Raw genomic sequence first — 15,889 nt, forward strand, 5'->3', positions numbered from 1 at the left:
AACATTGTGCTTTCATGCAGAAAGCAATTGGCGGCAGCAGCAATAGCGTGTCGGAAAGAGATTTTCATAGAAAACCACATGCATTCACATTAAAATGGATCAAAACTACATTACCGAACATCAAAAACGCTACAGAAAATGATTTGTGTAAGTACTTTCTCCTGTAAATTTGAAGAAATCCGTCTCCGGTATAGTAAAGTGTTACCTATATTTTTTGTGTGTTAATAGTTACTTTGTGGTAAATCAAGTGAAAAATGCAGGTTCAACCAGAACTCGAACCTGTTTCTCTAGCATCACAGGTCATTGTTTACAGGCCAGTACTAACTTCTATCTTCAATTGTTTTAGCTTTAAAGTGAATACAAATGAACTAATAATCTTTTTACACTGGGAAACATTTGTTGCACAAGTCACGTGTGCAGAGTTGGTTTATCAACGTGAATTTTAAAAAGTTGGTGTAATGCAGTATTTTGATTGAATGCTTTGTCACATAATACCATCTACATGGCTTGACTTTGGTATGAACCTTCAGGTGTCTGTAACAGATGTATTTATGGGTAAAATGTTTGTTACAAATTAAACAGATAAATGTCTTCTATTTGGTATAAAAACTCATATGTACATTCAGATTTGTTGTGGCTGAAGACTTTGTTGAAAATTCAACAAATTTTTCTTTGTTCTGAATTTTAGTATGCTCATGAAGATACTCCTTTTGACTGAAGCCTCTGTTGCAAATTGAATAATAAAAAGCTTTTGCTTTGGAGTGAATTTTCATATGCTCATTGATTGATTTGATTTAATTATTTGACTTCACCTTTCTGCCAATTTTGGCTAATCGGGAAGATGAGGATGAGTACGTCATAAGATGAAAGAGATGAAGGTATAAAACACATATGGATAACACACAAGAAAGTTCCAAAGAGTATTATACTGCTTGTAGTACTGAAAGTGTCGCTTTCTTATCAAGCCTTTGTTGCAAATTGAATATCGAAACACTTTTATTTGGTGTGAATTCTCAGGTGCTGAATAAGGTTTCTTTTTGAACTCAAGTGTTTGTTGCAAGTTGAACAACCAAAAGGCTTTTCTCTGGTATGAATTCTCATATGCTCATCAAGATGCCCCTTTTGCCTGAAGCCCTTCTTGCAAACTGAACAATCAAAAGGCTTTTCTTTGTTGTGAATTATCATATGCTGATTAAGATTTTTTTTGGTTCTGAAGCCTTTGTTGCAAATTGAACAATGAAAAGGCTTTTCTCCAGTGTGAATTATCATATGCTCATTAAGATTTCTTTTGGTTCTGAAGCCTTTGTTGCAAATTGAACAATGAAAAGGCTTTTCTATGCTGTGAATTCTCATATGCTCATGAAGATTTCCTTTGGTTATGAAGGCTTTGTTGCAAATTGAACAATCAAAAGGCTTTTCATTAGTGTGAATACTCATGTGCTTATGAAGATCCCTGTTTTGACTGAAGCCTTTGTTGCAAATTGAACAATGAAAAGGCTTTTCTCCAGTGTGAATTCTCATATGCTCATTAAGATATCCTTTTTGCCTGAAGCTCTTCTTGCAAACTGAACAATCAAAAGGCTTTTCTCCAGTGTGAATTATCATATGCTGATCAACATTTCCTTTGGTTCTGAAGGCTTTGTTGCAAATTGAACAATCAAAAGGCTTTTCATTAGTGTGAATACTCATGTGCTTATGAAGATCCCTGTTTCGACTGAAGCCTTTGTTGCAAATTGAACAATGAAAAGGATTTTCTCCAGTGTGAATTCTCATATGCTCATTAAGATATCCCTTTTGCCTGAAGCTCTTCTTGCAAACTGAACAATCAAAAGGCTTTTCTGCAGTGTGAATTATCATATGCTGATTAAGATTTCTTTTGGTTCTGAAGCCTTTGTTGCAAATTGAACATTCAAAAGGCTTTTCTTTGTTGTGAATGCTCATATGGTCACGAAGATTCCTCTTTCGACTAAAGCCTTTGTTGCAAATTGAACAATCAAAAGGCTTTTGATTGGTGTGAATACTCATGTGCTCATGAAGATCCTTCTTTCGACTGAAACCGTTGTTGCAAATTGAACAATCAAAAGGTTTTTCTTTGTTGTGAATTCTCATATGAACATTAAGTTTAACTTTTTGAGAGAAACCTTTGCTGCAAATGGAACATTTGAAATGGATCTCGTTGTTGTGAACACTAGAGTGAGTTATGAGCAGTGCTTTACTTGGGAAACATTTGTTGCAAAGGTTACATACATATTGATTCTTGTTGTCATTACTCCTGGGATTGCGAATATTCATTGTTTTACTGTCAGACAATTTGGGTGAAGGAACAGGTTCCAGTATTCCCTGTTCACTGATAAATTCTGAATTAATATTTGGCTGTTCTTGGAGACTTGCTTGTTTGAAGTTGTCAGATGATAATAGCAAGTGTATATCACATCTTGAGATATCTTTCATCTCTAAAAGCATTTCCATGACATTTTTGTTGTGGTGCCTGTAAAATAAGAAAGAAAAATGGATAGAAATATTAATTATTTCACCACTACTAAAACTTTACCATGATAATACAGCAATTTATACAGGAAAAAGTTCAGAATATAGACAAAAATAAGGACTCCAAGAATATTATTGGAAAAACGAGTATCAGCCTGTACCTTGATTGCATATACAAAGGCTGTCGCAGAGAAGGTGAGACAGATTTTTTCCTGGCTTGGCAACACTGCCTATGGTTTCGGCACTAGTCCCGCCATGTAGGATGACTCATTCTGATTCCGTAGCAATTTGTCACATGTTGCAAAACCACATTAATGAGCAGCTGTGTTGATTTATGTGGAACGTGTTTCGCTTACTACCCTCCAGGTTTTTGTGTATAACATTGATTTTCACAATGAGTATTCATCATCAACAGCGACATGCCATAAAATTTTGTTGGCGTTTAGGGAAATATTTCAACAGGCATATGTCGATAAAGACAGACAAGACTCTGCGCCAGCACATAGCAAAAAAGAGGCTGCATTTGAAGAACTCCATATTCCACCACGATAGCGCACGCACGCATATAGTGTGGGCTTTTCAGGATTATGCAACGAAGAGAAAAATAGAAATATTCCCGCATACAGCATACAGCCCGGACCTTGCACCCTGCGACTTTTAGCTATTTCCACTTTTAAAGGCCGCTTTACGTGGTCGTCATTTCATGACGAACAAAGACGTGATCACCGCAGCGCAAGTTTTCTTCAGTTCAATACTACCTGACGATGAATTTTCAAAGACATTCACAAAGTGGCAGGATCATATGGACGCTTGCTTAGCTGTCAATAGTGCCTATTTTGAAAAATATGTATGTCTACTCGATATGGCTGATTCTGAATAAAAATTTTGTGGTGTGTAATATTTTGTTTCATTTTAATGATTCTTGGAGGGGTCCATGTACATGCTTGTCTTTTAACTGCTACGCAGTCACGACTTTTTGACCTATTGTGCTCATTTTCGTCTCAATCGGCAGCTAATGAACCAAATTTTCACCCCAGTACATTTGCTAGCCAATGGAGGTCGCTATTTTCCTATACAGGAATTAGTCTCACCTTCTCTGTGACAGCCTTTGTACATACGAGGGTCACTATTTATATTTTGAGCCTTGGCAACACTGATTGAAGTTAGGCGCGATTTGACGTTTGCACGGAATCGTCTGGCATTATTGACCATAACGTACTTCAAATGTTTTGTCAATAGCTTCATTTGTGTTGTTTATGTTGCCTTGGAGATTGCGCGACAACAATAAAATGGAATTAACTTGTGAACATTTTCGTGCGATGATTTTTTACGATTTTCGACGTGGATTATGACAAGAGTGCATCGATCACATTTGGCGATGAAGCCCCATCCTTTGCCACTGTGAAACGCTGGTATAACGAATTTAATCGTGGCCGCCATTCGCTCACCGACGAGATTCGCGAAGGTCGTCCAAAATCAGTTGTTGTTCAAGAAAACATTGATGCTGTGCAAAACCTAATACTGCAAGATCGTCATCTGACATACTGTGAGATTGAGGCAACGATAGGCATTAGTTCCACCAGCATATATAAAACATTACATGATCATTTAGCTGTGAGAAAGGTATGTTCTCGTTGGATCCCACACAATTTGACAAAAATTAAAAAAGACGCTCGCGTCAATTGGTGCAAACAAATGCTCAATAAATACAATCGTGGTGCTTCAAAAGATGTATATAAGATTGTAACAGGTGACGAATCATGGATATATGCATATGAGCCGGAACATAAACAGCAGTCGACTGTATGGGTGTTTCAAGGTGAACCCAATCCAACAAAAGTTGTTCCCGCTCAAAGCACATCGAAACAAATGGTCGCCTGTTTTTTCGGGAAAACTGGTCATGTGGCAACTGTGCCTTTAGAGGAACGTAGAATGGTCAACTCTGAATGGTACACAATAATTTGTTTGCCAGAGGTCTTCGGTCAAATGCGGAAAACAAACAAACGCCGTCGGATCATTCTTCATCAAGACAATGCCAGCTGTCATACATCTCGTCTAACAGCCGACTTTATGAACAGTCAAAAAATCGAATTGATGGGTCATCTGCCGTACAGTCCTGATTTGGCACCCAATGACTTCTTCTTGTTCCCGAATGTCAAGAATAAATTGCGTGGACAACGATTTTTGTCGGCGGAAGATGCCGTTGATGAGTTCAAAAACCATATTATGGAGATGTCTCAAGAAGATTGGAAAAACTGCTTTGACAAATGGTTCGAACGAATGCAAAAGTGTATTGACCATAAAGGAGAATACTTCGAATAACAATAAAGCAGTTTTCAATGCCAAATTCCTGTTTTTTCATTGTTAGGCTCAAAATATAAATAGTGACCCTCGTATCATTTTCATTAACAGATAAATGCTTATTATTTAATTATTTCAGTGAAGTGCACTGAGGAGTAGCTAGTTTAGCAGAGATAGATCAATCAATCTCACATCTCTAATAATTTTCAAATCACAATATTTATTGTCTTGTTGAAGCCACAGTTCACATACAACATTTCTCGTCTCACAGTGAGATCTGCGGGCAAGACTGGACTAGCTGGGTTCCTTCTCCACCTCACCACTTTCAGTAGAAACAGCCGCCAGAAGGAAAAGGGAAGATTTCTGCCTCTAACTCCCTTGTCCCCCGCCCCCTGCTGCAATAGTTGAAAGGTCAGGGTTTATGGTTCACCGGTCTATCTCCTATAGGAACAGATAGGGGATTGGCATTCCTTCGATTTCAGAGGATTTATAAAATCCTCTGAAGAACTCAGGGCAGAAATTTCTGCAGTACTTATGTTCCCTGTGTTTACACCACAAATTTATACGCGTTTTATGATATGTATGTATAATGTGGGATGTAAAAATATGGTTTTATTGTCTATGGAATGGGAACATATTATGTGCAGACAAAAATACTTGGAAATGTTATGCTTTCTTTTATTTTTTTTAAATATGGAAGATATAACAAATATTTGCTCATGCTCCCTCTCACTCTTGTTTTGTAGTGTTTTATTTAAATATATTAACCTCTTGGTCTCCAATAAAAAAAAAACACAAAAAAACTGGTTAGCTAAATGGTCATAAATACGGATGTATTTATTTGGGCAAGAGAACGCACGTACTTATTGTTGTTGTTAGTTTGGTTTATTTTACTTTGCTTTTCTGCCACATTTGGTTATCACGGGAGTTGAACCCATGATGAGAGTGAATTCTTGTTCCTGTGTGTTGTAGTCTGCAGTGAATAATGAAATAATTTGGAATGAAAAATGTATCCCAGAACTTAAAAAAAAACAAATGAATATTATTATTGAATAAACTACAAAAAAGTGTATTTTGCTACCAGTGTATCCCTCTTTAATATATTGAATTTTTGCCACCTTCCATCACTTTTTCTAGCTGTATAGATGTAATCACGATAAGTAGCTAATGAGCTTATGGAAATCATGAGGGACAATCATGAATAGAGAACTCTGGACTCCTGATTTTGCATGAACGTAGATTCAATTAAAAATGGGTGAAGGGTGGATACAAGAGAAACACTCAGGCACAGGCCAGGGCTCGAAGTCAGATCCTTCAGTAACAACATGTTTTAAAGAACATTAATCATGTACAAAGATGGTGTTTCAAAAATCCAATTGATAAATACAACTGAGGAAAAATGAAGTTTGCTTTACCGATACCCATGTATCCGAATGGTTAGTGGTTTTCTCTTGTTTTTGTTGTCGGCAGATGTTCATGGGGAATGGTTATCCAGTGTTTGGAAAGGTACTTTCTAAATAGTAACTAGTTACAATCACAGTTACTGGCTTCAAGAAGTAACAGAGTTACAGTTACTCATTTTAAAAGGTAACTCAGTTACAGTTACTGGTGCTTGAAAAGTACCTGTAAGTTACTTTTACAGTTACTTTTGCCAGAAATTTTCTTACAAACATTTACATACAACTGGTGTGATCATTAATTGGAATAAAATAAACATATGAAGATGTAAATGTGTTTTATTTATGCTTCTGGTTGTTACATAATATAAGTCTTCATACATTTATGTTATTCAGTGAAGGCAGAAGGTAGGGATGAGACAAATTACCAATTATTTCTCGGGGGGTGTCAGTTTCAAATACAAAAACAACTTTTCCAATTCCCCATAACAATCAAAAAAAATTTAAATCGAACAAATATCCCACATTTTAACTACACACAAGTACAGCTAGTAATGCAAAAACTGATCAGCTGCTACTGATGGATTAACTTTCCAATTATATTATAAATAAAATGTATGCATGACCTGGAGTGTTGCTAACGAAATGAGACACAACGGAACAGGCCTTTTAAAATTCAAAACGAGAGATGAGACACGAGACGAGACAACACAGCTGGTACATTCTAGATATCTCAAAAAAATACAAGCAAAATATTTAAACAGTTGCAAAAATTAATTTACTTGGAATAAAGTAGTTTCCTTGGAAACCCAGACCAGTGTTTATTATGTCTAACGAAGGGTATCATACAAAGAGTAGTGAACAAACATCTAGTATCTTTTAAGACTCTTACGAAACCCATCGTTACTGCCTATTTTTCAATTTATTCAAGGTTATTAATTTTATGTTGTAATAATACTCTATATACAAATGCAATTCATAAGAAACTGATTCAGATTCCTGTTTTTTGTGAAAAAAATTATTTAAGAATGGGATAGTTTAAGAAAATATTGTAAACTGTTCAAAGAATATTTGCGGGCTATGCTTTTAATAAAATTTATTATTTGTTATCCTTTTAAAAGTTCATGTATTTTTAACTCCCCAGAAACATTTTATAAAGTTTGTATTATAGAAAGAGATATTTATCAATAGTAAGAGTAGGAGATACTTTTCTATGTGTAATGAGCTAAGAATTGCAGTTCTAGATTTTTTTTTTGTTCACAATACGCATTTACAACAATAGTTTTTGTTGCTCCCCAGTGGCAAGCTTAGAATTTAAAGAAAGCAATCCATTATCACAGTGTACAGAAGTTCTTTTTAGAATTATAGCAGTAATGAAAAAGATCACCCACTTATTGAACTTTCAGACCGAAGCGACACGAAATACACATCTTTTGGAAAGCAATTATCAGAAATAAACGCAGTCTTTTGAACTGAAGTGACACAACAAGTTGCATGTGTCGTTTGTCACTTGCATGATGCTCAGAATGAATACCGTGTTGCCTCGGTTCGTTATTCGCACGGTGAGTGCATGCAGATTGGCCTCAGTGTCGTTTGTCTTTTCAGTGTGAATCTTCCATGTCACTTGTCTGTCTCTTTGGTATGAATGTTCCATTAAGGGAGATTTTAGATTGAAGCGACAAGCGACACAGGGTCCTTCAGTCTAAAACTAAGCATTCACTGCACATTCATTCACATTGGTGAACAACATAACTTTAAAGAGAAACTTTAACAGTATGTTGATAAGTTCATTCGCGGATTTTGGTTTACGACCAGAAGCCATTTACCACTGCAGAAAATCAGAAATAAAGAACTCGTACCCTGATCGCTATCACAGATCAAATAAAAGGACTCATTGTTCTGAAGCTATCAACCAAGTGGACCTGTTTGTTACCCTCCAGGCGACTTCCTGAAGCAGACTGCATTCTCAGTGTGAGGAATGTGAAATCTGGAAAATTTTGCAAAGACAAGACACCTTGACCTGGAGAGGGGGGGGGACTCCCCTACGGTGCAGTGGTGCGTCAATGTCTTGTAATCAAGGGGTCCCGGGTTCGATACCAGGTGGAGGCACAAGTGGTTCAGATCCCACTTTAAACTGTAGGTCCAGTCCTGATTAGCCTTTCTGTGCATAAAATAGACTTAAAACAACAAATCAATCAATCAATCAAACCTTGACCTGGGAAGGATTAAATGAGCTCCCCTTCCTTCTCCTCTGCTGCTCTTTGAACAACAGGGGGGGGGGGGAGGGGGCAAGCAGATAGTTGGCACCTATGCTTACAGTCAGCCTTGAAGTTTTGAATTAGGTGATCCAACAAAAATCTTTAGAGTAGCAAAATTAGCTCTTCTTCCACATTACAAATATCCAAGAGCAGTTTAAGTGTTGTAAAGTAACTGTTAAAATGTTACTTCTATTGGAAAAAGTAACTGTTACAGTTACAGTTACTTGATTTTAAAAGTAACTAGTTACAGTTACATGTCACTGAATTATTTCATTTTCAGTTTTCCTTACATTTATATCTTTTATTGTAAGGGGTCCTAGGTTAAATCCATGTTAGATATATGTTGGTACCGTTTTGCTTAAAAAAAATGTGCAAAACTACTCTTCAGATTGGGATAAATATATGAATGGCAGACAGACACAGGTAGTTTAACTCCACTGAAAACAGTTTTGAGAAAAAAAGTGCATTCTTTAAAAATGAAATAAAAAAATAAAGGCAGAAAGAAAATACTTTTATTAATATGCAAAGGAAAGTGGATTCTCAAATCAAAACAATACATATCATACAGAAAATAGTAAATAAGATATCATACAAGTAAAATATTATGGAGTTACTTGGTTTGTTCACCGAACGTAATTACCAATTATTCACCTTAGCTTATGGTAGATTACATGGATACAGGTTTGTTATGTTCCTCATCATTATTCTGATCTATGGAAATTAAGAGATGTGTATATAAATGCATGGCTAGTTCTTTTCAAATGCATGATACAGAAGAGGAATATATTTAAGACTCGAAAGATCTTTGATGTGGCCTAATGTCCTTGAAAATGAGAGCATGTAGCATTGGAAGAAGAGAAACAAGTTAGTAGATTGTATCATTCGAAAAGTTTAGAACATAGTGTTACATGTGTGTGCATGCTGTAATATTCTACAAATTCTCTAAATATTTTTGTCTTTTTTCTTATTAATGAACTAGGTAAATACTGTCCGTTTCAAAGCAGTTAACTAGATGTTTTGCATAAACAAATTCATTCGGGATACCAAATTCTAAAAGCAATGTTTACTTCTTTTATCAATTTTTACATTTTTAAAAATAATTAAAAAATAATAGTTGCCCATGATTTCCTGGAAATTATTACCTTGCCTCTGCAATAATAATTCTTATTATTCTTCTCATTTTTTTCAAATATGAAAAATCATAATATCCTTAAGTTCCCTAGCAATGTCCCTTTCCATGGTCTACAAAAAAACTTTCAAACACAATAGTATATGTACTAGTCTTTGGTTGTGCATTATGGAGAATAACACCTATATTTTACATTCCACCCTCCATCAGATTTACTACATTAATTCTTCGCCAAGGGAGGTATATGAACATGATCCACGAAGAAACAACAGCTTTGCCATTAATTCCCTATGTCACGTTTACTACAACCGCGATTAGTACCATTCCAATATAAAAAATATTTGTGTACCCTATTGGAACGCAACTTTAAAACAATCCAGGTAAAGCAGCGAGTTACATCATAATTTAGCTGATTTAATCCCGTATTAAGTTATGACAACCAAATTACTTTTCAAGTAAACTTTCAATTTTTTATTGCCATGAGAAAACACAGAGGCACTTGATGCGAGGCAAAGCTGGAATAAATCCCACCTTAGATCACTAACATGGAAATCAAACCTGCAGCCAAAACAAAGGTTCTTATGAATTTTGTGAAGGAGTTGGTTAGTATTGGGTAGACCTAAAAATACCATCTTGGATTTGTTTTGAAGCTCTTTGCATCTAGGCCTCCCTGATGGCACAATGGTACATTAGTGATTCACTAATATACATTCACTGATACCTAGTGAAGGCACATAGTGGTTCGGATTCCACTTTAAACTGTAGGCCAGTCCCAATTAGCCTTACTGTGCATAAAGTGGACTTAAAACACCAACTTAATCAATGAATCAATCAAATCTTTGCATCTATTTTCAATATCATTATCCATTTACCTTGCAAAACTGAGTTTACACAGATTCTTATCCAAAGGAGTCCCCAACCAACTTACAGTGACAACCTTCAGTTTCCACGGTTCAAGGGACATCACCAGGACCGAATCAAGGTTTGTGGAAGCCCCTGAACAAAATGTTTTGTGGAGGCCCCATTTTTAAATTTTTTTTTACTAGGAGTTTTATTATCTCAATATATTAACCACCAATTTTCAGCAGTTGAAATGGTAGACCTGATTTTAGAAACAGTAGTCATTCGCAATCGAACATTTCACAGGGAGAATAGCGCAGTAAAATAAAGTTACAGGACGAAAATTGTGGCACTATAGCAGCAGTAAAATTCTGCATCTAAATGTCTACAGTATATTATGAAGAGTGAACATATACAATACATATATTTACAATATATAGTAAATACTAAGGGGATTCAGACGGAAACATAGAACTGAGCACTAGACTGTACTTATGTACATAATTTATTATAAATGATATTATTTACAATTAAGGTTAAATATGTCACTACATATGCAAAGTCCATCTACTGGACAATTACCGACAAGTTCATTGTAGTAACTACACTTTCTTCAAGAAAATTCCCAAAGGCTTAACACTTATAGTACACACTCTTTTCTTGCCTTTTTCACCGAAAATTCATTTACCATATCATCGAAGTTCAATTCACGAAGAAGTTCACGTTCAATGCTTAATAAACAAAGATTGGATAAGCAATCCTGTCCCATGGCAGCACGAAGCCAGTTTTCACTCATTTCAATTTTGAGAAAGATCTTTCTCAGCTTCAGTTTGTTACCATTAAAACCAATACATTCTAAAGAGAATTTCGACATTGGAAAATGTACTGCGGAATGGGTCCTTACATACAATATTATACATAGACAGTTCCATTGAGATGTCTTCCTAATGTTTGACATTGCTACTGCTTACTAGGTGTGCAAACTGTATCAGCTCATTCTCTAGCGAGGGTTCCAGATCCTCCTCATAGATGCTCACAAGCTCGCGAGCTGCATATGTAATTTGTGATGGAGTTGCCACTGCAGGTTCATTTAGAATACTGAACCTCTTTGCGACAATTTCATAGGGAAAAATTCTGTCTGCGAGTGATGAGGTGATTTGATCAATCACTGGTAGAAAACTTTCCACTCTGACATGTTCACTAGGCGAGAGGTGGATTTGAGGTTCATTTTCGTAGTCAAGTGGATTCAGTCGGTCGTTTCTCACCTGCTGATGTGGGTGTTAATTATTGTACTCTTCTGTGTCACTTCTTCTTCTGGCTATCTCCTCATATTCAGAAAAAGAGTTCCTTTTTGATTCTACGAACTTGGCAGACTGAAGAACTAACCTTGGATCCTAGAGTGTTTTGCTCATAGCATCAAATCTCTCTAAAATGTCATTCCAGAAGAAATTTGATTTGCAGGGATGATATCTGCCATAAGAGTCCCTTCGCTTCACTTCTTACAATACCCTTCTCTTCTTTGTCATTGCCTATTTCGACAAGAGCTTCCTTAAATTTTTTGTAACCTTAGACTATGACTTTTGTGACATCTACTCTACATGTCCACCAAGTCTCACTTAAACTCTTGGGAACATAGTATTTCCCTTCTGCTTGTTTTAACTTATCCACCAATGTTTGATAACGGTGAGGTAATGATGTGAAGAACACATAAAGCCTTTGTACAAAATCGAAGAAATGAACAGCTGCAGGACATACATTAGCCACTGCTTTCCTTACCAGATTCAAAGAGTGGGCACAACATGGTACTAGCTCTGCTAGTTTATTTTTTTCCTTGACAAGAGCTTGCGTGCATTTATACTTTCCACACATATTCGCAGCATTATTGTACGATTGGCCACGAGAGTCACGTATATCAATCTCATGATGGTCTAGAAACTCCAATAACGCATTAGCAATAGCACACCCAGTGTGATCACAATTTGGTAAAAAGGTCAGAAACCTTTCTTTTGGTCATAACCCTTCCATATAAAATACAACTTCTTATGTAATTTTTCACAAGCATAGCCAGCTGGTTAAAAGATTTTTTTGGTGGAGACCCTTCACAGCTTCTCTTTGGTGGGGCCCCGGGGCAATTGCCCCAGTTGCCCATAGGTTAATCTGGTCCTGGACATCACAGTGGAGACAAAACATTTGGTGTTGCCACATTCAAAACACATCTTTACTCTGTTGAAGAAAAATCTGTACAAAATAGGTTTCGCAATGTGAATTGACAGTGATAATGGATTTTTAAAAACAGATGGAAAGAGCAAAGGTCTATTGGTTAATTTTTAATTAGAGTCCAAAATTTGAGTATCAATAATGTTTAATCCGATAGTATGTCCGTACAACCAATCACACAGGTTTTTTTTTCCTCTCAGACAAATCTGTGATGGTCATGGTACATATTTGGCTCATTTGAAATGGAGTGCATTTATTTTACTAATTAATAATGACATAATAATAAATATGTATATATTGATGTGTGACTCGGATAAACCTTGGGCATCGAGAGTCACTGGGATGTAGCAAGTTATAAAACGAGAGGTTTAAGGTTCATAATGACTGTCAAGGGCCTGCCCCAGTCAATGAATAGCAGAGTGAAATGCTCTCTCCACACTTATCATACCTGTCTGCTATTCTAGATGAGTACTGTCCTAGATGTATCAACAGGACTTGTCCATAGCCTTTTCAGAGTTCGTACTTCGACTCTGACTCACGTTTTTCCCGTTATCCCGCACTAAGTGTATCAATGGAAATTTGTAGTCAACTGAGAGCGATGTCCTTCTGGACTCCATCTTTTATACTGCTCCTGGACTAGAGGTTATTACTCCTTAAGTCCTCTACTGGTGAGGTGTACTTTCGTCACCTACCGTATAACCTTAGTATGGAGGCATTAGGAAATGCAGTGCATTCCTGGGATAACTTACGAGGCAGTCTACGGAAACGTCAGGTTAATGAACAGTGTAAAGAGAGCATTAAACGAGCCTCTTCTCTATCTTCACTCATTATACCTCATCAATATATATGATAATCCTTGTGGGTGTGGGTGTTTATAAATTAAGATCTTCATCGATCCCCACCTATCTTCAATGATTTTGCATTCTGTGACCCATCCTTACCAGATGTGTGAAAGCAATTGTAAAAATTTCAGGTATGTTCCTCCATATTTTTTACTTCATCTCAAAGTGCGTTAACTTTTCTTGGCTGACCAATTTTTTAAGAAATATATTTTTAGTGATGTAAAGAAATAATACAAATAAAGAAAAACAAATATTATCTGTTCTTCAAAAACTTTTTAATAGGTAACAATATCATAATTATTTTTTAATGGATTATTCATTTACTAGTTATTGAATTCACTATTCATATGAATGATTTTATACACTTACATTCAAAATTTTAAAATATTTTTAAAAGATGCCAAAAACAACTTTGAAAAGAAAAATAATCTTAAGGCATCTAAATGAGTCTGCTCAAGACACGTTGCTTACTCTTCCAAATAAATGGGGCAGACAGTTCCAGATAAACCTGTACTGTTAGTAAGAGTATGGTTGAATAAAAATAAATAATACAAATCCACTTTATGTGACAGTATAGCTTTGTACTGTTCAAACGTTGGGGACACTGCTGATATTCTGTGCTTTTCCAAAGTATATAGCTTGTTCAGCAGTTTATGAAAGACTTAACCACATTTTATAGATTAGCTCAGTAGTCAATGAAAGACTAACATTGGCGAAATTGTGCCCAGTTGATGGAAATATTTGTGCATAAAAACCTGCTGGAAAGTGAAGCCTGTCTTGCAGCACAGGGAACAAATTTTACAAAAATAGAAAATTTCTAATTTTTGCCCAGTTACATTAAGTATTTCACATGTAAGTGACAGAAAGAAATGCTTTTACATGTGCTAACTGAAAAGTGAGATTACCTCGGATTCTCTCAGACTATGTGCAAATGGGAGACTGAGAATTGGCAGACAGCAATTCAAACAAGTGTTCTTGGGTTACCAGCCAGGTTAAATTGGCATTAGCTTCTAATGAACCCGAGAACACTTGTGCGAATCACATCGCCAGGAAAGCTAAAATTCCTATTGGTAGACAATAGATTCTTGAAGAGACTGGAAATCCCAGAGTCAATTATTTCCATGGAAATCTTTTGACTGTGCATATGAAGAAATAATTTAATTATCCAACAGAACCATTGCAAATGGCACTGTTCAAATGGGTCAGAGACAGCTGAAACACAAAAGCAACCTGTGTTGGTCTCTTCTCTCAGCCAAGATACCATGCAGAGAAGAAAGTTGTTATGTGAGTCGACATCACCTTGATACCATGAATATTGCAGTTGTGGTTGTGGTTAGGAATGTTATTACTTTGGCCCATGCATACAGTCTACTAACGATCTGTCAATTCAATATCTTGTATGCACACACACACTACCAGGAAATAGATGTGACAATGAAGTGCTAGTATTTGTGAGAATCATACACAGATTTGTACAAACTTACACATATACAGCCAAGTCTTTAATGTTTGCTCACAGTAATTGCAATAACATCATATATATATTTATAGTGTGGTAAAAGTTACTTAGTGGTAAATGAAGTGAAAAATGCAGGTTCAACCAGCACTCGAACCTTTCTCTCTAGCATCACAAGCCATTATTCAAAGACATGTACTGACATTTCGCTTGAGTTGTTTACTGTTTAAAGGGAATATAAAGGAACTAATGACCCTTTTGTACGTAGTAAGAAACATTTTTTCACAAGTTACACATATAGGGTTGGTTTATCAAAATGAATTTTACAATGTTGGTGTAATACAGTTTTCTGATTGAATAATGTTTCCCATAATGAGCATCTAAATGCCTTTGGTATCGTGAATATTTATTATTATTTTGTCATTTATTTCCATTAAATTTTCTAATTATTTTTTGTTCTCCAATATTTCATTGAATTTAAATTATTTAAGTAGTTTAAGTAGAATAGTAAGTTGTGGATGTATTTACTGTTAAAATCTTTGTTACAAATTGAACAAGGTATTTCTTTGTTGGGAATAGTAAAAAAAATGCTCATGAAGATATCTCTTTTGACCAAACCTTTGTTACAAATTGATCAATGAGAGAGCTTTTCATTGGTGTGAATTCTCATATGCTGATAAACATTTCAGTTTCTTCAGAAGCCATTATTACAAATATATCAATGAAAAGGTGTGAATTTTCATACGCCGATTAAGATTATTCTTTTGTGTGCAGCCTTTGTTGCAAATTGAGCAATGAGAAGGCTTTCTTGGGTGTGAATGGAGATTCCTCTTTCGACTGAAAGCTTTGTTGCAAATTGAACAAGCAAAATGCTTTTCTTTTGTGTGAATTCTCATATGCTCATGAAAATGTTCCTTTTGCCTCAAGCTTTTGTTGCAAATTGGACAACCAAAAGGCTTTTC

The 15,889-nt window shown here is 35.8% G+C and overlaps 1 protein-coding gene across 1 annotated transcript in view; it reads right to left on the reverse strand.

Moving 5' to 3' along the window:
• Nucleotides 1–455: 455 nt before the first annotated feature.
• Nucleotides 456–15,889, reverse strand: part of LOC146000496 (uncharacterized) — a 159,768-nt gene continuing 144,334 nt past the window's right edge. Inside the window, exon 4 of the mRNA XM_083138224.1 lies at nt 456–2,488. Within this exon, the coding sequence (XP_082994350.1) occupies nt 997–2,488 (1,492 nt within the window). The 3' untranslated portion in view covers nt 456–996. The remainder of the gene's footprint in view (nt 2,489–15,889) is intronic.

The sequence above is a fragment of the Lepisma saccharinum genome, chromosome 16 (genome assembly GCF_977018435.1).
Source record: "Lepisma saccharinum chromosome 16, izLepSacc3.1, whole genome shotgun sequence".
Classification (NCBI taxonomy): domain Eukaryota; kingdom Metazoa; phylum Arthropoda; class Insecta; order Zygentoma; family Lepismatidae; genus Lepisma; species Lepisma saccharinum.